Source organism: Myotis daubentonii, chromosome 5, assembly GCF_963259705.1.
Source record: "Myotis daubentonii chromosome 5, mMyoDau2.1, whole genome shotgun sequence".
NCBI classification, from domain to species: Eukaryota; Metazoa; Chordata; class Mammalia; order Chiroptera; family Vespertilionidae; genus Myotis; species Myotis daubentonii.
In genome coordinates this window covers 104,735,142-104,758,461 of record NC_081844.1, presented here as the reverse complement: position 1 = coordinate 104,758,461, position 23,320 = coordinate 104,735,142, and the positions used below count along the sequence as shown (strand labels likewise).

Below are 23,320 nucleotides of genomic sequence, written 5' to 3'. Positions count from 1 at the left end.
AGAGATGGAAACATCAATGATGGGAATCATTGACTGGCTGCCTCCTGCATGCCCACCACTGGGGATGGAGCCCACAACCAGGCATTTGCCCTTGCTCTGAATTGAACCTGGGACCCTTCAGTCCGCAGGCTGACACTCTATCCACTGAGCCAAACCGGCTAGGACAATTGTGTTTCTTCTTAAATGTTTTCCTCTCCTACCTAGCCCCACTAACTGGTCCTGCAGCCTCCTGTCTCTTGCCCCTTCCGCCTCAAGAGCTCCTACCAGTCAGCTCCAATCACGCCAATGCCCCACCCCATGGCCCCCGCTGCCCACAGGATAAATCCCAGCTCTTTCTCTCAAAGTCAGTGCCCTCCAGGATTGGACCCCAGCCTTCCTTTCTTCTAGATGCATTTCTCACCATTCCCTTGTGCTTCTGATTGTTTTCTGAGTTCCCAGACATGCTCCACCTCTGTATAGAATACCCTCCCCGTCTAATCTCCATGGAGCAGGGTCTGTTGCATCCTGTGTCCCCGAAGGACACTCACTGCTACTTCCTTTCCCAGAATTCATCACAGTCTGGGGTCTGGGTGGTTATTTGTGTGGCTCAGTAATGGGCCTCCTCCGCTGTACTTTCTTTGAAATCAGAGGCTCCCTCCATGAGCTCATCTATGCTCCAATCTACATGCCTTTGACTCACAAATGTCTATACCGTCACCCCTGGCCTCTCCCTGGCTCCAGCTTGCACCCCAGCTCTCTGCTCTCTGTCGTCACTTGGATGACTAACAGGCATCTCAAACACACATGTCAAAAACCGACTCCCGTTACCTGCACTCTTTCTGTAGTCTTCCATCCCAGCTAAGGACAAGCCCGTTCTTCTGATTGCTCAAGGGGGGAGACATGCCTTCACTAGCACCCTTAACTGTTCTCTGTCAGGTCCTACACTTGGCCTGCCAGCAAAATCTCTTAACATTATTTTCAAAATATGTCCCGAATTTGACTACTGCTCAGGACCCTGTTGTGACTGACCTGACCATGCCACCGTCATTTCTCTGCTGGACCTGTGCAGCCGTCTCCCAACTGCTACCTGCCCGGCTCTGGCCAAGTCTCCACTGTGTGTGGACGTGCTTGTAAAATCTTAGCGGCCAGCGGCCAGATCTCACCTGCACTATTGCCTGTAATTCTTGATTGACAGCGGACAACCAACAATTTCTCTGAGGGGTGGCTGATCCAGGGAAAACGCCTATTTGGTCTGCCTGAGACACAGTGGGAAGCGAGGGGAGGAAGTGTTTATTTGAAGGTTATTGCTTTGCATAATGATTGAAACTCCATGCTGCGTAGGAACCTGGGGGAGACTGTACAGAACCCACCTGCACATAGATGTGTCCCCTCCCAGGGGTGAGGGGGCGGGGCCATGTGTCCATTCATGCCAGCCCCTCACAGGTTGAAAGTTGCTCTTATGGATGTTAAGTTCCTAGTACTTCTGGCCTCCCTGCAGGGTGCTGAACACTCTCCTGCAGCCAGAGGAAGCCCAGAGAGTAAAAGAAGTAGGGCGCTCTCAGGATGGACAGGAAATGTCTACCAACAGGGCAGGTGTTTTGGACCAAGAGTGTGGGCAGGGCACCTACAACAACTGCTGGATCACTCGTTGCTCGTGCGGAACCCTCAGCTAGTGAACACTCAAATGTTTGCTGAACAAAGAGGGCAATGCATCGGGATCACAAGATTTGTGCGGACACACATGACTGGATATAATTTCTGGCTTGGCCACTTCCCCTCTGTGTGGGTTTGGGACATGTTCGTGACACCTGTGATGGCTCAGTTTCCTTGCTTGTGAAACAGCAGTACTGTAACCTCGTCCACAGGCCGCTGTGTGGTAAGTGCTGAGCATAGAGCTGTTACATGGCGCCTGGGGAAGCTGTGGCCACTTCGGGACCCTTCGGTCGCTGCCTTCTTCTCCCGCAGGCAGGGACTGACAGCAAAACAAACAGGCAGAGGACAATGAGCAGGCAGGACCATGTAACGACAGGAGACAACAGTCCCACAAAGTCCTCCATCCTGTCAGGCTGCCAACATGTGACATTTCCTTGGTTCGGCTCTTCTGTCATTTCCTAATATGCCTTCCAAGAAATATCTATATTTTCTCCTTATAGATTAGAATCTGATTCCCCAGAGGGAACTGCATTGAGTGGCTGTCATATTATGTAGAAACCTTTCAGACTCTCTAATACGACACCGACATGAGGAGTTTGACTCGTCCTCGGCAGCAACACAGCTATCAGTAGTTTCGGTGACAGTCATTCATTTGGTTGCTGTCCTAAACCTGTCCCCAGCTCTCAAAGGCCCGTGCTGATGGTGGGGGCTGGTGGCAGATAGGGCCTGGGGGACAGCAAACAAAGTTTTCTCTCTCAGGATTCTTCTGCAGCCACTCTATGGAAATCAGAGTATCACCTAACTTTGGTTTCCCATGTTTGGGTTTGGAAAAGTCGTTCTTTTTGTCTCCTCCTCCTTCTTCCTCTTGTTCTTCATCTTCCTCCTCCTCCTCCTCCTCCCCCTCCTCCTCCTTTTTTCCTCTTCTTCTTCATCTTTTTCCTCCTCCTCCTCCCTCCATCTCTCCTCCTCTTCCTCTTCCACCCCTTTTCCTCCTACTTTCCTCCTCCTCCTTCATATTTCTCCTCCTCCTCCTCCTCCTCCTCCTCCTCCTCCTCCTCCTCCTCCTCATCTTATAATTTTACTTAAAGCCTCAGCACTAATATGGTGAAGTGGTTTAGAATGAAAACACATTCAACTCTTTCTGTGACTTTCAACAGTGAACTTGACTTGTTGAAAGACAAGTTCAGGATCAGTTCTCAGCCCAGCCCCTCCCGCATCTCGGCTGTGATGTGTAGCAGCTCTAAGAGATCAATAACGATCTGAGCCACAGCTGCCGAGGGCGTGCTCTGTGCTCAGTTCTTCGCATGGCTTCTTTCTTTCTTTTTTAATTCTCAAGTGACTTCCTGAGCTGGACACTGTTTTCGCTTTAGAGATGGGAGTTTAGGTAACTTTCCCAATAAGCCCATCGGTACACCATGGAACCAGGGTTTAAATGAAGGCATGCTGCCTCCGGCACCTCACTCTGGCCCTCTGTCCACAAGGAAATCTCTGTGATTCTGTTCAACCCACGTTGTGCGCTCCCTTCGTTAATAACAGCAGTGATGGGAGTCCCATCGCCACCCTTCACAGACCCTGTGCCAGGTGCTCTGCAGACAATATTTCATTTAGTTCTACAGACGGAGGTAGATGCTATTGTTGCAGCCACTTAACAGAAGAGGAAACAGAGCGTCAGAAAGATCCAATAATCTCCCCACATTCACACAGCCAAGACGCAGCAGAGTGCAGTTCCAGTCTCGGGTTTCTCTTTCTCCAAAGCCTGTGCAATGAACCTGGAAGATGTCCTGGCTCCCGGGAGGCAGCCTGCATGGTCTCTGGCACTGGGCGTGCTCCTCACGCCGCCATGCACAGGGCCCTGCACGCTGTGCCCGGGCAGCCTGCTGCTCCGCCTGCCCGAGCTCGGTGGGCACAGGGCCAATGCGACTCAGGCAGTTTCCCTGTATGGCCAGCAGCCTGTGAGTGATCTTTGGGTACCAGTGTGGGTACCCAGGCCTGGAGAGCAGTAAATCTGACCTTTTTAGACAGCCCAAAAGCAGGACAATTGGGGAGAATGCAGGGAACTTGGGCCCTGAGTGGGAGCCAAGAGCAGATGATTCGTGAGGAAGCAGAAGCCACGTGCAAGGGAAGTCAGCTGCTGGAGCAGGAAGAACTGGTGGAAAGAGGGGCCAGCCCCAAGGTTGGTGCCCTGGAAAGCGCTTGCCAGGAAACCTCACTGCAGCGCTGGACCTCCTCTTCCTCTTCCTCCTACTTCTCCTCCTCCTCCCTCTCCCAGGCAGCACAGATCCTTGTGACTGGAGGCCACCAGGAGTCCCAGTGTCTGCTCCTGAATGTCCCAGTCCCAGTCTTCAGGCTGGACAGAGGGAGGGAAGTTGCACTCAGATGCTCTGGCCTAGAGCTGGCTGCCTGACCTCTGGAACCTCACCTGCCTCTGAATAGGATGAACGGGTGTGAAGATGAACGGAGAGGCAGTCTATGAAGCTGATGGCCATTACCTTGGCATATGGGAGTCCCCGAGACAAGTCAGGGGTTGTTGTCCTTAACTACCCGGCACCTTGCCGCTCTGAGGCAGGAGGACCGGAGGCTACAAACACTCAGTGCCAGGGCATGCTCCCCCCGAGTGCCCGGACACTTCTGTAATTTAGGATTCCAGTGAGGGACACAGCAGGCTCCGGAACCTGGTGTGCTGTGGCCAGCGCATGTCGGGTCAGGTAGACTGTGCTGGCTAACGAGCCATGGAGACCTCCTTCTGGTGACCATGGGTTTCGGGGGGTCAGGCCTACAAAAGGAGGGGGCACATAAACTAATGTGTGTAGGAGAAGGGAAGTGGGCACCTGTGACTTATCAGCCGACTGATGGAGCCTGCACAGGACTGCTGGGCAGTGCCCTACTTAACTTCCTACAGCCAACTCTCGGGGCCCTACTACGGGCCCATTATGTGCTTGAGACGATGTGAGACCTTGAAATACGTCACTGATAAAGGTAGACAAGACCCACCCAGATGTGCCTCTTCTGTGAAATATTTTCGGTATCCTCAGACCACAGGAATGTGAAAAGTAAAAATAACAGCTAACACTTATGAGATGCTTGCTATGTGTCAAACACTGTACTGAATACTTTATATGTATTATTTCCTTTCATTTTGGTCCCCATAAAAGTCCTCTGTGATGGGTACTATTATTAGCCCCATTTAAGAGTGAGAAAAGCTGAGTCATCATGATTAAGTCATTCTTCCCAAGATCACATAACTATTAAATGGTGGAGTCAGGCCTTGAACCCTGGCAGTCTACAATCCTATCCTATCTTCTCTGGTCGTTCTCTGTGCTCTGGGTGCTTACAGTGACTGCAGCACTTGGTCACTGTTCTCGGGGCATATCACTGTCTCACCAACTACTCTGCAAGTCCCTCCCTCCTGAGACCAAAGCATAAATGGGTCTCTCACCTCCCTAGACTCCTGGATGTCAGGACATGCGATGACTATGTGTGGATGATTCCCTTTAGAGCAACTCTAGGGACGTGTATAAATCCTCAAGCCTCCTCAAAATGCTAGATTTCCCAACTGAGGTGCCGACGGAAGAGGAGAAAGGAGGTTCCTAGGCAGAATTTTTTTAATTGACAATATTATAAAGAATTCAGTCGTTTAAAAATTAAACATGTCCCATAAATCAGATCTTTCTGAATGCTGCCTCTTACCAAAATGAAAAATGCTCTAACAGGCGGCCGTTCTCGCAGTAGACATGTGACTATGTCTGCATACACAAACAGTGCACAGCCATGGGATCTCAAATCTGAAAAGTGCCATTCCCCGCCACTCCCCAACAAGCAGATACATTCTGTATGACTGATGCATATATAGATCATAAGTGGTAATAGAGAAGTTATAAAAACAGGTACCTTATAACAAATATACATGAAAGGAAGGAAGGGAGGGAGGGAGGGAAGGAGGGAAGGAGGGAGGGAGGAAATTGCAATGTACAGACTGACCAACACATGAAGCTTGCCTTGGCTGCATGAATGAATGGAGCTTTGGCTGCCATTATTTTTGAAAACAGTGCCCTGGGGAATACTGATCTGGTGCATGATTTTTGTTTGTTTGTTCAGTTTACATTGAACTTTTTCACTAACTAGTTGCATGACCTTGGGCAATTCACCTTTTCGGGCCTCTTTCAGCTATCTGGGCCAATGAATACTAGTATACAGCTGGCGCGAGTGTGCAATGCACGCGATGATCCCAGCCTCACTATTTTACAGGATAAAGCAGTAGAGATTAAGAGCATGGGCTCCAATTGCATGGCTTCTCTGTTTCTTATTAGCAGTGTAACACAGAGTCAGTTACTCATCTCTTCCACACCTCGGTTTCCTCAGATGTAAAATGTGGATAACAGTTCTACAACACAAAGTTGCTGTGAAGATGAAATAAGCTAATACATGCAATGTATTCATGCCAGTGGTGGATCTAGGCGCTCAATACCTGTTCGCTATTATAACATTTGACACAAAAAGCAAAACCAGTGATAATATGTCCAGTGTCCCATTACTGTAGGGGATCACTGTGGCGAAGATGCAGGAATGCTACGAACTAACCTATGAGCCTGCAAGGACAACAGCGTCTTTTCTGGTTGATGTTAGGTACACGCTTCTCTAGCCCAGGGCTGCCTTTGCTTCTGCACCTGGAGATGCCAGCGCTTCCCTTTGGTGGGTTCCTCCGAGGTTCCAAGCCCAAGGAGATTCCAAGAGATTAAGTGACTTCCCAAGAAAGAGAAGGTGGCAGAGCTAAGACCTTGGACACTCAGGCTGTGTTTCTGAAATACAAATACTTAGCTGATCCTTAAGAGACACAAATATTTATATTTTGGAGACAATCCCACTTTCACAGATCCCTTAGAAGATTAATTCTAATTTTATAGGCATCAAGAAGCAAGGGTTACTATATAGTTCTGGGGGCCTGTCCCCCCAAAAGACTAGAGCCCACAGCGAGCTGGGATTTCCGGAGGGAACATTTCTCCAAAGCTCTTCCCCCAGTTTCCTCCAGGATGAGAGAAGACAACTCAGAAGTGGGGGGTGGCCTGCTCAGCGGGGAATGTCTCTGCATTGCTTTGCCTGTCCATCCTCCATTCCTCCTTCTCATAACAACTCCCAGATTTTCCTTGGAGGACAATTTCCACTACCTCCCCCTTTGCTCTTGGTCTTTGTGCTTTGGGTAGAACTAACTATAGCCGCCCTCCCCCTGCCCCCACCCAGTTCCAAAGGTGGGTCACATGAATAGCATTTTTCACATGCATATGAAGCAGGAATCACAGTACAGTGGGAGGAAGGTCTATAATAGGGGTAGGTATGGAAACACAGAGAGGAAACACATTGTCTTATCACAAGGGAGTCCTAAAAGGGTACACAAAGGAGGAATGACATGGCCAAGAATTTGAAGGATGCTTTCATGCTGAGTTTGGTCCAGAAGGGAGGAGAGTCATAGTTTATGCAAAGTCATAGATGGATGAAACAGTAGATAACGGTGAATAGTTGAAAGTATCTGAAGTGTAGGATGAGTCATAGATGACTCACCCAGGTGCTTCATGTAATTTGGCAAAACCCCAAGACATTACTGACCAGCTGGCAGACAGCAAAGGGATTCACACACAGTTTAGGAGCCGGCTGCCACCAAAACATAAGAAGACTGCGCGTTGGCATAAGGCAGACAAGCTACATACTTTGCTTAGCTCAGTTCATGGTTAAAGCGAGTCTCTGTGTTGAAAAATTACTCAGAATTTCAGTGTGGTGACAGCAGGGCATTAAACCAGGCATGGCATGGGACCCTTTAGGGTAGAGAGTCCTATGCAACTGTATAGTCTGCATGCCCAGAAAGCTGGCCCTGACATAGGGCCAGAAAGGGACCTGCCTCTGATTCATGATGTGGCCTAGACCTAATTTCCACCAACATTTTAGTCATTGCAAAGCCATCCTCCCACCTACGTGATGCAAACAGGAGAATCAGGACAAGGTTAGCCCAGACTGAGGATTCTGACATTTTGTTGCTGGGCTGATTTTCCTCCTCCTACCATAAGCTGGGATACACCGACAGATACTTCTTTTGTCCTTGATTAACCTCTCCTCCCTTCCTCCAGTCCCGGAAGCTGGCCCCAGGAGCACTGTGGGCAGGTGTGTTTATCAAGTCACATGGCTAGGCACCGAGGCATCCAGGTAGAGGGAAGGCAGCTTTTCAGAGGACAGAAAAGGAAGGGACAGAGGCCAGCTGGGACTGGAGTCAGCTCTTAGGCGCACATGAGATAGAAAGTCTCAGACTGTATCCAACGACAAAACTATTCATGCATAGAAATGTTCATAGTCTTCCCTCTTTGCCTCCCACTAAAGAGAGTTCTGCTTTTGCCTCTTCTGTTTCCCCTCCTTCCACCCTCTCTGGATATTTCTGAACTTGCAGTCAATACTTGGCTTCTGAGATACAGAAAGAGGATAATCGGTAGAGAGAGACAAAGCTTCTAGTGAGTGTAGAGAAAAGGGCTTTCCGTCGGAAAGACCTAAAACAGATATAAGACAGCAAAGGTAAGCGAGAGAGAATGGGATGGGGGGGGGGGAGCAGGGGCGGGGGAGAGAAGCCAAGAAGACCCAGTTTTAAAGAAGTTTGTGAGTAGGAATTGAGAATAAGGTTCTGAGAGAGACTTGGGTAAATTATGAGATCTAAGAAATATCAAAAGACCAGAGAAAGGGAATATTGTAAAGTATTGAGCGCTATGATTTGAATTTCATTTGGTGGAAATAATATTACTTGAGAGAAAGCATTAAAGACTGAAATTGTGTGTAATTACTTTTATCTAATGTTGAGCTGGGCCATGTGGGATCCGAGTCACACTTGAGCTATATTGGTATTTTATGAGATGTTAATAGGTATTATATATACACACAGAGACAGATATATATATATATACCAGATGGTTCCATGGGCAAAGAAAACTGTGAAATGCTATATCCTAAATCCTCAACTAGAGGATCATATTAGCATATTAAAGGCTCTGAGAAGTCTTGCAGCACAGAAATTCCTTCAAAGTTGTTTAATCCAATACTTCCTACACTTATTTTACCACATGTCACATAATGTATTTTATTATTTTGAAAAAAATTAAAGTAATATAATTTTAATAAGGCTGACCTTAAGCTCTCCTATCCCAAGAATTTAGGGAAGGCTTCACAGACAAAGTATGATATTTTAACTGGCTTCTGAGCCCTGGCCAGGTAGCTCAGTTGGTTAGAGCATCATCTCAATATGCCTGGGTTGCAGGCTCGAACTCCAGACAGGGCACATACAAGAATCCACCGATGAATGCATAAATAAGTGGGACAGCACATCGATGTTTCTCTCTCAAATCAATAATAAGTAAAAAATTAAATTAAATCATTGGTATTTGAAAAATGGAAAAGATGGGGGAGTAGCCAGGTCAGCATATAAAGAGGCATGAGGAACAAAAAAATTAAGAAACACACCAACTTCAAGGTTGGTGAGGAGTTTCCCAGGGATTAAAAGTAGAAAGAGAAGAGCTGGGACACTTCGACTTCCTTTCACCAGGGAGACAGTATCCTGCCTTATCTCCGCCAGCATCCTTCAGAGTGACTGCGGGTGCTGGGGCCGCGAGGAGGCCGGGTGGCTCACCTGTTCTGAACCATGCTCATGGCCATCCAGTCTGAGGGATACACGTTCTTCCCAATGAGGTCCTTGAACATGATGAATGTCTCCATCAAGAAGTCCTGAAATAGTAAAAAAAAAAAAATCACATCTGTCATCTTGTTTTGTAGGGACAGACTCAGAGCGCCCAGGTCTTGCTGGCTGTTGATATTTTTTCTTTAGAATCGTTGGTGGGGCAGAAAGGGAAAGGGCGTAGCCTTCCATTAGGTAAATCCAATGAAGCCCACAGCAGTGGGTTTTTAAATGGGAGCTTGAAGTCGGTTACTGAGAGTCTGTTTCACAAATACAAGTGGAACAGGAACACGAAATGTGATAACACTCTCAAAACAAAGCACCATTAATTCTGTCTCTGGGAGTAAAGACATAAGTGCCTTCACTGCTGTAGCAATTTTATAATCATCTTCCCAAATATGTATCTGAGAAGGAAATGATCTACACTCCATGAAAGCATCGCAGGCCATTGAACAAACAAACTATTATTAAAATGAACACTGAATTAGCAGCACTGTAAACACAGCTAATTCATGTGTCACAGTCACGAGCCCGGGTGATTAGGGGAAGTGGGACAGGGACCTCTTCCTCTCCTTCGCAGAGGTTCCGAGTGGACTGCAGCACACCCACTGGGTTATGCAGTTGACCAGACTTGCTCTCCATCTGTGGGGAACACAAGTGCAAGGCAAATGCACGGAGCGGGGATCAGGGCCACTGCCGGGGGGGCCTCCTGATCTGCAGGGAGGAAGTCATGCAGCCTTCACCTGTGCGCTTCAGGGAAGATCTCAGACCCTGGGACACCCAGCCGGAGCTTTCCTTGCGCCAGTGGTTTTCATACGATTTTAACAGCAGAATTTTTTGTTCAGAGAAAATCTTACCTGGAACCTGATATATAAACTAGATAAAAGTAGAAGAGCTGTGGTTGCAATGTGTGTGTGTGTGTGTGTGTGTGTGTGTGTGTGTGTGTGTGTGTGTATGGGAGAGGTAGTGGGGCTGGGAGGAATGTAATTCGAAAACCCCTGCTTCATAGTAAATTGCAAAATTCTGGAAATAAGATTGGTTCCTTTCCAGCAATCTTTGCTTCTAGGGGAAATTACCGCAGTGCATTAAGCCCCGGATTCGGCCTCGGCAGCGTGGGGACAGCATTCGCCCAGAGGGTCCCCGTGACAATGGCGTGAGCACCAGAAGACACTTTGCATAGAGCCTGGCCCTTGGTAAGTGCTGTTCACTAAGTGCCCAATGATGATAATGATGATGGCGAGCATTGCTATTCATCCTGATGTCACCTGAATAGGTGTGGATACCCTCACAGACACACCCCCTCCCTGTGGGAATGGAGAAGGCCTGGAAAAGTGAGCAGTGACCCCTATGTCGTGCTGTCGTGAGGGTTATATAAGAAAGTGTGTGTGTTCAATAAGTAACTCCCTTTCCCACCTTCCTTCCCATCCTTCCTTCCATCTGGGGGTCAAAAATTATGAATCTGGTCTTTTTATTTTCATGTCCCAAGACAGAGAACTTGAGGGAGGGGAAAACTTATGTTTTTAAGCTTTACTTTTGTTTTATATCCAGAAGGAGGTTCCATTTCTTGCCCATTCCCCTCCAATAAGGAGAATCTCTCCCCCAGATAAATGAAAGGGTAGCAATTGGCTTCCTACTGATTCCCTTTCTATGGGGCATTCTCTGAGGCTTGTCCAATGCTGGTGCCTTTGGTCTCTCCAAGGAGAGTGGAAAGTGAGTTCCCAGGGCAGAACCCCTGAATATGGCCGTAGGGAGGCGATGGCAAAGGTGACCACGCTGAGGGCGAAGGGCCCGCTATGCCCTGGGACAGCCGGGCTGGGCTCCGTGTTGATGAAGTCATCCTGGAGCCAGTGAGTGCAGAGAGGCCAGAAGAAGAGAGCAGTTCAGAGGCCACCTTCCTCCATTCGTTTATTGTCATAATGTCATATTCGCTGTCTGTTCCTGAGCACTTAGCATCTCAGAGCTGCTGTGTTCTCATTGAACCCGCTTCCAACCCTGTGACATAAATGATATTATCTCCACTTTACAGATAGGGAGACTAAAGCCGAAGAGAGGTTAACTGCCTATGGTCACGCAGCTAACTGGGACAAATCCTGGGTTCGAGCCCAGGACCGTGCAACTCAAACATGCATGCCAGTAAGCCCCCAAATTCATTAAAAAATGTTTGTTGATGAATCATGACTTGACATTCAGGTCTCATCTCTGATGTGGGCATGTTCCAGAGGATGTGTACCAGCCTGAAGGGGAGTGAGAATTGCAAACCACGCAGTCCCATTTGTAAACTTGGACACACACTTTCTCAAGGTCCACAGTGGAGCCCTTCTTGTCCCAAACTCCTGAGAACCGAGTGTGACATGTCTCCCTCACACCGCCCTCCCTGCCCCCAGCATCCTATAGACTTACCACGAGCTCGGAGCTGGACTGGAAGGTCTCAATGTAAAAGGAGTAGTGCTGGTCGCCCATCTGGTGTAAGATTGCTGTCATACATGCCACAAAGTGACTCTGCAAGAAACAAAAGAAAAGTGTCGTGAAATAATGGTGAGGAGACTGCGAGGTTCACGTTCATTTCTTTGACTTCAGATATCCCAACTATCCCAGGCAAGTATAAAAATGCCCCCAGGACCCTAGCCAGTTTGGCTCAGTGGATTGAGCATCAGCCTGAGGACTGAAGGGTCCCGGGTTCGATTCCGGTCAAGGGCACATGCCCAGGTTGTGAGCTCAGTCCCCAGTGGGGGGTGTGCAGGAGGCAGCCGATCAATGATTCTTTCTCATTGATGTTTCCATCTCTTTCCCTCCCCCTTCCTCTCTGAAATCAATAAAAATAATTTTTATAAAAATATGCCCCCCAGGGATGAAGAATGCGTCCTTACCAGATCATCATATGCAATTCTCTGTAAGGAAATGCCTCTTTATGGCTCATTCATCAGCTCATTCATCCAAAAAGCATTTACTGAGCACCTAGTATGTGCCTGGGACTGGAATAGGAGCTCCAGATAGAATACAAGGCCCAATCTTTACCTCTCCAGCTGCTTGGGCATTGGGGACAGAGCACTGTGCTGGCGTCAGGAGATCTAGCCCATATCAAGATCCTAGAGACAGTTTGATTTTCTTGTAAATAATTGCACATGTCTAAGCCCCATTTTTTTTACCTGTAAAGTGGGATAATAATCCACCTATGTCTACCCCGAGAGGTGCACAGAAGAATCAAATGGCCGATAGCACCTTGAATGCCCTGCAGTTCTCCATGGACCACCATGAGCGAGCCTCTGGGAGGCCGGCAGCCATCAGGACCAGCACTTGTCAAGGGCCATGGAGGATGAAAGAAATGAGAAGACGTGGTTCTTGTTCCCCAGGAGCTTGTGAACTCGTTGGGAAAGTAAGAGTGACATCCATGAGGGGACGAGTACAGGACCCTCGATCAGGAAGCAAACCCTGCAGCAGAGGGATCAGACAAGAGGGGAACCCCTGCAAGGACTGGAGACCAGGTGGGTCTGGAAGGACCTGTGGGCTCTGAGGAGCAAGAGGCATATCCTTTCAGGCAGCGGAGTCCATGTCTCACCCTTTCCTGCCTCTTCCCTCCCAGACCCTATGAGTCTGTATCACGGTGTGTATCCTGCTAGGTCTCGTGTCTGTAGGCAGCATTTAGGGAGATCTGCTCTGGAAACGTGGGAAAGGAAGTACTGTCTACAAACCCACTGTGGGGTGGGGTGGGTGGGCCACTGGAGACTACCTCCTACGAGGTTCCAGTGGGACTGCTCTCTGAGCCACAGAAGCCCCACGAGGCGCGGGCAAGAACAGGGCTGCGGAAGGTGGTCGGCTTGGGGAGGCATGGATGTCTCCAGGGAGCCCCTCTGTTAAGGGTGCCACACACTAACGGGGTGGGCCTGGAGGTACCATGCTTGAACCAGGAAAGCAGGTCTGGTATCACAAATTCTGTCTTAGTTAAAACAACAACAACAAAAAATCACACAAACACACCCCAAAACAAAAAGACCCCCAACTTTTTCCTTTGTTGAAAATATATAAAAAATATGAAGTAAAAGTCTTCTCCCAGATGACCGACGTGCAGTGTCGTTGGTGGTGGAAGAACAGCCCCGATGTCCCAGGAAGCGCCTTCCCTATCCCTCCACAGGAAGTCTTTTGGGAATCGAATGTCCCTCAAGTTCACATTCCCTAAAGTAGCTCCCAAAGATGGGGACTCTCATTTGCTTTCTGGTTCTTTCCAACAAGGATGTTGGTGGGGGCAGCGGGGGGTTGGGGGGCGTTGCTTTCCCCATCAGCAAGGCCAGCTATGCAATTAGTGGGGCTCAGACGATATGAAAATGCAGAGTCCTTGTTAAAAATTATTCAGAATTTCAAGACAACCACAGGGCCCTCCGAGCACCAGGCCAGGTCTGCTAGTGTCCACACACACACACACACACACACACACACACACACACACACGGATGCTCAGAAAGCATGCAAGCTGCAGACAGTGCAAGACTCGACTCTCAGGGGCAGCAGCGTGGACGCTGTGTCTGGTGATGGGGACCCCAGCCTCTGCACCGGGCGACCACCTTGGCCATCCAGGCCGCCTTGGTGAGTCTCTCTCCAGCTCAGGCCCCCAGGGATGGGGTGAGTTTGTGCCATTGTCAGTCCCTATCAAACCAGACAGAACACCATCACTGCTAACTTAACCAGGTCCCACTTAAACCAGGACGCGGGCTTTGTTACTGTGCATCTCTCTGGACAGGCTGCATGCAGGAAAGGAGGAATCTTAGAGTTTGGGAGGTGGGGTGTGTATGTGTGTGTGTAAGAGAAAGAGAGAGAGAGAGAGAGAGAGAGAGAGAGAGAGAGAGAGAGAGAGAGAGAGAGAGAGAGAGAGGAGGGAAAGAGCACACACACTATTTCCTACTCCCTCCAATCTCCTGTCTCCCTTCCTCAAAGAATTCAGCCTGTGGCCACTAGAGGTCTTTTCTTTCACATGGTAGCAGCCCAGCAGTTTGTTCGGCTTTTTATTTATTCCTACGTGAGCAGACCCACTACACTTCTTGCATCTAAACAGTGGAAATTACAACATGAAGGACTTATTATTCCTTCTCGTGGAGTAAGTCCGCTGCTGGCCAGAGCCTGGCTCGCTGTGCAAGGCGCGGGAGGACCTCCCCTGCAGGTAACCACTGCTTCAAGGTAAGAGGCTGGCCAGGCTTTCTTCTCTGTGATGGATGATCCCGTGAGAGAAAATGCGATCGTCTCTTGGACAATAGTTTACTTTTAAAGCTTTGGCATAAAGGAGTCCTGGGGTTGGGCGCTGTGTGTGTGTGTGTGTGTGTGTGTGTGTGTGTGTGTGTGGTGGGAAATCCACCATTGTGAGAGCCGCAGGCTGCCCCGAATGCACAGGCACGGGAATGCTTGTCATTCCCAAAGGCTTGATTTGAATGTGAAGGGGGCAAAAAGGCGAAAAACAAACCTCCGCGCTCAAGTTCACTGGCATTACCTTGAAAGGGCTGCATTGTCTGAAGCCTTGTTTAGAGAAACTTCCATGCTTCCTTTTAGAAAAACATCGAGAGGGGGAGGGGGACGGGTCCCCACCGAGAGAGAGTGGCTGGTTCATGAAAGAAACCATTATCTTTGTGTAAGGACTGGCTCGGGGTGTTCCAGCTCACCCACCCGTCAGCATTACTTTTGCCAGCGTGTCCCTTCCTTCGTTGTAACGGCCACGGAGAAACGCCGGCTGAGTGCCTCTCAGTAGTGCGGGAGACTGAAGTTTGGACAAGTTACCTGCATTTGGCTGTTAGTGAGAAATGACAGCGTTTCACTTCCGACGGGGAGCGCCCCTGTTTCTACCATGGTGTGGAGCCCACCTTAGAGCCACACCTGTCAGACATCCCACCAGGGAGACTGACTGATCTGTGAAATGGCTGGACACGCCAGCCGCAGGTTCATATTTTGAAAAGGCTCCTCCAGTCATTTAAATTAAAAAAACAAAAAAACAAACAAAATCAAAACCAGAAAACCTCTGTCACGCAGACAGAATGATGGTTTCGCACTAGGCTCCTCTGCCGTGTCCCCCAGATCAGCAGTCTCCTGGGCATGGAAATCCACCTTTTCACTTCCTGCCCCCTTTCCTTCCTACAAGTTTGAGATCCCCTGCATCCACCATGTTTTAAATGTTTAGAAAGAGAGAGGGGAATTGGGGGTGGGGGTGATGGTCAGACTGCATCTGCCTCGGCAACTCAGATACTCCTGCCATTGGCACAGCTCAAACTTTATAGTGTAGCAGCCCACAACCCGAGCCCTGTCAGCAGCCTTTGAGGGCTGTGTGGGGAGCAGGGGGGTGGAGGGGTCCCCTGCAGTCCAGGCTGGTGAGGACCGCCTCTTCCCAGCCCTGGCCGAGATGCTGTAGTGGACATAGATTTACTACCAAGGCATGAGGCAGCCACTCATCCATACCCAAGCAGCATGCCAGGCGCCCGGATGGGAAATTGCTTCCCAAAACGGAATACCAGGGGGACCTGCATATCAAATTCCGGAGAGAAATTGTATCCAAGACGCTGGCACAAACCGGGCAGAGTCACCCCGGCTCCTCTCAGGGCGGTTTAAAACGTAGCTAATGAATCACAGCATGAGGAGACACGGTGTGAAACTAGGTCAAACGTGTAAAAATAAGTGCAATCATGCAGGCACTCGGCTGATGAGGGGCTGCTAAGCCTCTCCAGCCACCCAGACAATCAGCCCTCTTCATTAATTCAGCCCAGCCGTGTGTGGGAGGTCTCGCACACCTGGGAGAGGGCCGAAGCTCCAAAGGCAAACAGTCGGGGTCCCTTCACTGTGCCCAGGCGAGAGGGAAAAAGAAAAACCCAGGATCGTGTGATTAATATTAATTAGCTGGGCTACTAGATGATTGTGATCAGGAGAGCAGCCCTCCCCAAATCATCCTACTCCTTTGCATAAAAAAAATCATCATCATCACCATCACCATCACCACCACATTGATAGCTTCGGTGCACAACACTCAACCTAACATACCCATTTAACCAGCACTGATGCAAATGCACTTACACACCAGCCAGGACCCCTGCAGTGCCAGGGGAACCAGGAAGAGGCTAAAGGTTCCCCTGGCCTTGAAACACAAACAGAACAGGGGGAGGGGCATGGCTGCTGCCAATGTGTCCCCCACTCACCTGAGATCAGGGGGAGTGATGAGATCGCAGAGGGAGGAAAACAGCCAACTTCGGGAGCTTGCTACCTAAAATGCCAACATTACTATGCGATACCAGCTGGTGACACGTTGCTATAGTAACTTCAAATAATGTGCACGACCAAAATAAAATAAAATAAAATAGAGAGAGCACCCAGGAAAGGAGAGGAAGCAAAGTTTGCATGCCCAGGGAGGCTCACAGGGAGAGGAGACGTTCTAGCTACTGGACCATCGATTTCTGTTGGAGACTAAAAGTGGCCGAGTGACACTTTGAGGTTGCTTCTCCATTTACCCCTGCGACTGCCATGTGGTTATATAACAGATTTTATTCTTGGATGGAATTGGTGCTGGCTGTGTGGCGGATCCAGGACCGAAGGTGGGAGGCTGTGGTGTCAGGAAAAACAGGGCGTCTACCACCCCTTCCTCCATCGGGCAGCTCAGAATGGGAGCTTGTGGTGAGATTTGCGGAGACTAGAGTATGCGTGCCATCTGAGCGACCATCAAGTTCTGGGCACTGCACTAGGTGTTGGGGTGCAGCAGTGGGCAGGATAGATGAGGCTGTGTTTTCAAGAGCTCTAAGGAGCTTACATCCGGTTCTGCCAGGATGGAGAGCTTCAGAGTGGGGGTCTAGGAGCTGGGCGGCCTGAGTTCAAATCTCAGCTCTACCCCTTACTAGTTGTGTGACCTTGGGCAGGGTCTTGTGCCTCAGCGTCCTCGTCTGTAAAAGGGGTAGAAAGAGTCCCTGGGGCATACAGCTCTAAGGAGAATTAAATTAATTTTTGTAAAGCACTGGGGACAGAGAAAGCCCTCAATCATTATCAACGATGACTACTATTGTCATTGCTGATGGCTCTGGTCCAGAGAAACTGTGCAGATCAGGTAACTGCAGTCCTGACCTGGGCAGAGGAAGTGATGCCTCCCCCTACCGGTGACCATCTGCGGGCACACCCGGTGCTCCCCATCACAGTGCGGGACCAACACCTAAGCACCCTTCGACTCTGATGTTGGTTAACAACATGCCCAACGTCCAGCTTTTTAGTAAATCAGTGTGTGCCTCTCGGAACAGAGCATGCTAGGAGGTTTCCTTTATTTGGGGATAGCTGCTAGCAGGTAGGAAGGATGACAACAGTGTCCAAAAGCATGAAATATTGAAAAAGTACTCCCGCAGCCATTTGCTTTGGGGGTGCCTGTCTCTGTGCGGGCGCAGTGACATCCTTTGGTGACCAGGGGCCCTGCTCTGTGATAGCATTAACCAAGTCACCGTCCTTCAGGGACAGCTTCTGATGGCACAGATCCAGAGCTCCCTGAGACTTGCTCCATGTCAAAGGCCCAGCATCTCAGCAAAACAGAAAGGTGCCACGTGGTTGCCTTATACTCTGGATGTGCCCTGACACACTCCTGTGTACTTCATGGCAGCTCACAGGGTGAGCTGTGTGCAACCCCGCCCAGCGCTGTGGGCATTGGCTAGAACTGCGGGCTTGGTGTCTTCTCAGAGAACTGCCCTCGCCGACAAGGAGCAGGAGGGGCAGGGTCCCAAGGCTGCTCTGAATTAGGCCAGAAGAGGAGCCTGAACTGGTCACACATTCATCCTTTGAAACTAACCCCTTTGGATCCTGGTTGGAGCCCATGCACATGGCTCTGTGTGGGGTGACTTCAAATCTTCCAAGGAATACAGTGAGACCCTTCATCCCAAGGGGAGGTAGAAGGCAGGCAAATTCCATTCATTCATCGCCTTACTGAATTATCTCAACAACCTCAGGAGGTCAGCTGTGTGCCCATTTCATAGAGGAGGAAAGTAAGATGCATGGAGGTCAAGCAGCTGGCCTAGACAGACGTTTAGTATACAATGGGGCAGGAATTGAAATCGGGGTCTTTCTGACTCCAACCCCTGTGTTCTTTTCATAAACCCACCATGTTGCCCCTGTCAGCACTGGCAGCTCCACCTGGGAGAAATTTCTGTCCACTTATTCATTGCTGTAGTGGCAGAATCTAGACTTGAACTTGCACGTAGTATGGGATCAGTAGAGGTTGGCTAGATGAGAGGCTGAGTTTATTATAAGATTCCCCATCTCTGAACAAATGTTACAGGAACCCCCCCCCCCATCCACAAACTATGGAATGTTAGGGTCATGTGTTGCCTTAGGAGAGAATTTGGAACTGAAAGAATTTTGTTCTACTCTGAGCACACTCCATCTAAAATTATATTTGATAAACCAGAGTGAGATTGTTCTTTCACACATTCCTTAATTTAGCAAGTATTTCTTAAGCACCTACTATGTTCTAGCACCCTTCCAGGTGCGGGGGATACAGCCATGAGTGAGATTAACAAGGGATTTCTGCTTAAGGAGCTCATATTCCTGTTGGTCAGAGGGTCAGGGGTGGGGAAACATATTAAGCAAGTAAATACATGTGTAAGATAATTTTAGACAGTGATATCTACTACTGGTAAAATATTACTAAGAGCCCAGTGGGTGTGGCTCAGAGGTTGATTATCAATCTATGAACCAGGAGGTCATGGTTCGATTCCGGGTGAGGGACTATGCAGGAGGCAGCTGAACAATGTTCTCTCTCATCATTGATGTTTCTACCTCTCTCTCTCTCCCTCTTCCTTCCTTTCTGAAATCAATACAAATATATTTTTTAAAATATCACAAAGTAATGAGGTAGAATGGAATGGGGAAGGACCTATTTTCAGTGGGTGGCCTCTTAGAGAGCTGATGTTTTAATGTAGGTCTGAATAATGACAGTCAGTCATGCAAAAACCTGGCAGAACAACATTCTGGGGCAACCGCACAGCAGGTACAAAGGCCCTGAGGTGGGATGTGCGAAATGAGGGCAGGTGAGGTGTAAGACGAGGTCAGAGAGACAGGCGGTGGCCAGGTCCTGTGGGCCCCTGTGGATCAGAGACAAAAGTTTGGATTTTCTTCCAAGTGCGAAGGGAGGCCACTGCTTTGGGTTTTAAGAAGCTCGCTCTGTCTGCTGTGTGTTTTAGGAATCCCTCTTTAAAGAGGCATTTTTTATGTCTAACCACACAAGCCCACCTCCAAGACATACTGGAGTTGTTCCTGGGGTCATGGTCCATGAAAAACAGAAGTTGTGTTTTCATGGTGCCTCTTCCTCATTCGTGGTAGTGTCCTGGCTCCTCGGCGAAGTTTCTCACTAACTGACTGGGTATAGCAGACTCAGGCCTCCTCCTTCGGCAGGCGTGGATGTGGACTCTAGTTTTACATGACTCGTCTGCCTGCTGTTCAGAGCTGCATGAGGCGGGGGGGGGGGGCCTTCTCTGGCCCCTCCCAGCCTCTGGTTAAAGTCTTGCAAGCCTGTGGGCCTGTGAGGCCTGCTGGCCAGGAGAGGGGCTATCGTTGGACACCTCCTCCCCCCCCCCACCCCCTCAATTTCTAACTGAACAGCAGACAATTTCTCTAAATGTTTCTAATTGCATCCTTGGAGGTGTGGGTGGGGAAGTTCACAAATGTGATTGCAAAAGGAGTAGTTTCAGAAACAAGGATTTATTCTTGGTGCATTCACCAGTGACAGCCTTCCACGCTTCTCACCGAGTGCCTGGGAAAGGGCTGGGCAGAGCAGCCTGCTTTCAGTCCCGGCCAGCGTGATGTCCTCAGCTCACATCTCCCCGAGAAAAGTCAGAGTCAGGGGCATCGAGGGGATGTGAGCTCTGGAGAGGACTCCTAAGTAGCCCCTCGCCTTCTCCTGCAAACGTTTGCATCCAGGTTATAGATGACACAAGGTCAACCTTCAACAGGAAAAGGCGTCACGAAAGGATAGTACGTCTCGGGCAGGAGGCACTGTGGGCTGAAGGATAACAACTACCATTTAAAGGGCTAAGTATGTGTTGGGCAGCACGCTAAGCCCTCTACTTATCACTAAGGACTTTGTACACGGTTGCGGCAAGGGAAGAAAAGATCTGGAAGAAGGAGAGCTAATATTAGTTGGGCACTTAAATGTCAGACACTGGGCTGAAAAAGCATGCTGATGGTAACAGCAGCCACCAGGTATTGAGCACGTGCTATGGGCCAAGCGCTGTCGATGCTGCATCTCATTTCATCCTCACAACATCCAGTCAACGTTGGCAAAACCACGTGCACTTTACAGACGAGGGAACCAAGGGGCAGAGAGGTGACACGGCTGCCTAGGGCAGCTTGACTCCAGAATGTTTTTGTTTTCTTTAGAAAAAACAAAAAGACTATTGTTTTGTAAACATGATATAATCTTAATATGAAAATTAAGCAATCACATGAAGAAAAATGCATAATAGTTCACTTTACCATGCCCCTTGCCTACCCCTGAATGCTAAGAATATTCAATGCAGGTGATAAACCTCTAAAATCTTAAGAAACATTCTAAGCATTTCTTGTGCCTATATAGAGATAAAAGAATGTTGGAGAAATGGACAGACACATAGATGGATGGATGGATGAATAAATGGGTGGATGAAAGGATGGCACTAGTTTGGCAGATGATATAGGCAGAGAGACCACCTGATAAGGCTAGATGCACAACTGCCTAGATAAGACCAGTCCTCTTAATAACTATGCGCTATGGTGTATCAGTCTCCCATGACTTCAGGCTCAGCTGAGGATCACCCCTTCATTTGCGGCATTGCTTGGGGCTTTGAAGGCCAAGAAGGGTTCAGTGTGAGACACCACTAGGAAGTATGTCTGGTTTCCGATAGACGCAGTTTTTCTGAGGCCCTAGACAGGGCATCCCATGTCCTGAGATCAAATCCCAGCTCTCTTCAGATGCTCTGGAACTCGGGGTACATTGCTTTCACTCTCTGAGCCTCAGTTCTCTCATCTCTGAAATGGGGATAACAGTGCATGCTACCGATAGGGCTGCTGTGAGGACGGAGTGGAAGAGGGTTCCGTGGGGAGCCTGGCACCCCAGAGGCTCTCACACAGCCTTCTTGCCACCCCCAGCCTCAACCTCCTTTCCAATTCGCCAGGAGGTTTGATGATTAGCTGAGGAAGTTGTAGAGTTGGCTTTTGGTTGACTCGTGAGGGATGGTTTAAACCTTCCCGTGGGCCTGGGGAGCATTGCGGGTGGTGATTTGTACAAGCTCTGCCCGCCCTTCGTCCTTCTCCCTTTGCGGGGCCTCCACGCTGAAAGGAGTGGAGGGGCAGACTGACACACATTCATGGCCAACCAGGAGGCCAGGCAAGAGTTTTCAAGAAGGATGAGTACTTTGTGGATAAAACTTCACCTCATGCTTCCTTTGTGAAGAATAAAGGAGTATGAAGAAGGTCTCTCCCCTCACGTTCTAAACGTAGAGCCCAGCTTTTCTCTGAGGCCTCTCCTAGCACCTCCCCTCGTCCCTACATCTGTCTAGCTATTCCTACTGGGAGAGCCCGGCCCGTCTAGCACACCAGGTAGCAGGGTCTGACCGCAGCTTACTGTGGACACAGCAGATGGAGGTCACGAGCGATGTTTGGAGGGCGGGGGGCAGACTGAAAGGGTCTTAACCCCCCACCTGTAGGTAACGGTAACGGGAAGCCACACAGACCCCTGCCTACCGGGCTGCCTCCAGGCCAGCTCTGCTGACAAGGTCTTGAGAACTAAAGGGAGCGACTGCAGCCCTTGCTCATCATTCCTATGAAGGGAGTGCTATTTCATCTGTTAACAGTGAAAACTGGCAGGATCGTCATGCTCCGGCTTTTATGAAGCTGATCCGGATGATAAAACATCCCATGAAACTGAGCTCAGAGATCACTGGCTGAATGGCTGACTCCGGGCTGCACATTAACGAGCCCCTGTCAAGCCCTTTTGCATAGAGCACTGCTTCTGATGTCATTCACGGGGGAAAATGCTCCCCCTCCCAAAACAACAACAACAACAACACCCACAGAAGGCCCACGGAGGATGGAGCAGAAGGAAATGGAAGTCCATTCCTGCTCAGCTGACCCTGGCGAGAACCCCATCTCCTGCTTCCTGTCAGCCCCGGCTCCCCGACAGGCTGGCTCCTCTTAGACAGTTTCCTCTCTGACCCGGGAATGACACCTCATTGACTTACTGGCTTGCAATTTTCCCAATGACATCATACTCCTTCCCCCCCCCCCCATCCTTTCCCTCTGCTCACCTCCCTCCTCTTAAATTCCCATTTGTCCCACTTTGCTTCCCTGTCCTTTGGAATGGTAACAACACCTTCCAATTACCCTCCGCTGCAGTCCGCATTAGCTGCCTGCTGACTCCCTGGCCGTCATCATTAATAAAGGTGACACTGCAGCTTGGCATGCATGCAGGTCCTCTCCCACCTGCCCCCGCCCCCACTCCGGGAGCAGAAGGCTGCCTGGTCAGAGAGCCCCTGCCTCTGAGGCTTTCTCCCTGCACCCAGCTCCCATCGCTAAGGTCTGATCTGCACTCAATTAAAGAAAAATCAAGCGACACAATGAAAAGTGCCATCCAGAGAGCTGGCCTGGTGGCATCCAGATAGATCAACTTACTGCAGGCCATATCTACTAATTCCATCTAGAAAAGGAAAAAGATGTTACTATTGTCTGAGCTGATTTGTTCTTTTAAACCCCTGCTGACTCTTTCACCCCAGAAGAAATCCTGACAAAAGTCTAATCAAAGTCAAAGCTTAGAATCGGAGAGATGATGGAAAGAGTGATTCTTGGGAGTCCTTGCAAGCCAGCTTCTTTGCAGCACAAATGGGGGAGCCATGGTCCAGAGAGGTTAGGTGGTTTCTCCGTGGTCACACAGCCTCTGAAAGTGGCAGAACTGGTACTAGAGCCCTACCATTCTGACCACTGTGTTAAAAGTATACAATTCTCTACTGCCTCCCAACGTTCCTCCCGAGTCTC

General features: G+C 49.4%; 2 protein-coding genes across 6 annotated transcripts in view; one reads left to right on the top strand and one right to left on the bottom strand.

Moving 5' to 3' along the window:
- Positions 1-23,320, bottom strand: part of DOCK2 (dedicator of cytokinesis 2) — a 367,699-nt gene that overhangs the window by 69,567 nt on the left and 274,812 nt on the right. For all 5 annotated transcript variants that reach the window (XM_059699147.1, XM_059699148.1, XM_059699152.1 and 2 more), the window contains 2 exons: positions 11,729-11,827; positions 9,284-9,378 (listed from right to left, as the gene is read on the bottom strand). In XM_059699147.1, the coding sequence (XP_059555130.1) occupies positions 9,284-9,378; positions 11,729-11,827 (194 nt within the window). The remainder of the gene's footprint in view (positions 1-9,283; positions 9,379-11,728; positions 11,828-23,320) is intronic.
- Positions 14,291-23,320, top strand: part of INSYN2B (inhibitory synaptic factor family member 2B) — a 98,916-nt gene continuing 89,886 nt past the window's right edge. Inside the window, exon 1 of the mRNA XM_059699162.1 lies at positions 14,291-14,494. The gene's annotated coding sequence lies outside the window, so the exon portion shown is untranslated. The remainder of the gene's footprint in view (positions 14,495-23,320) is intronic.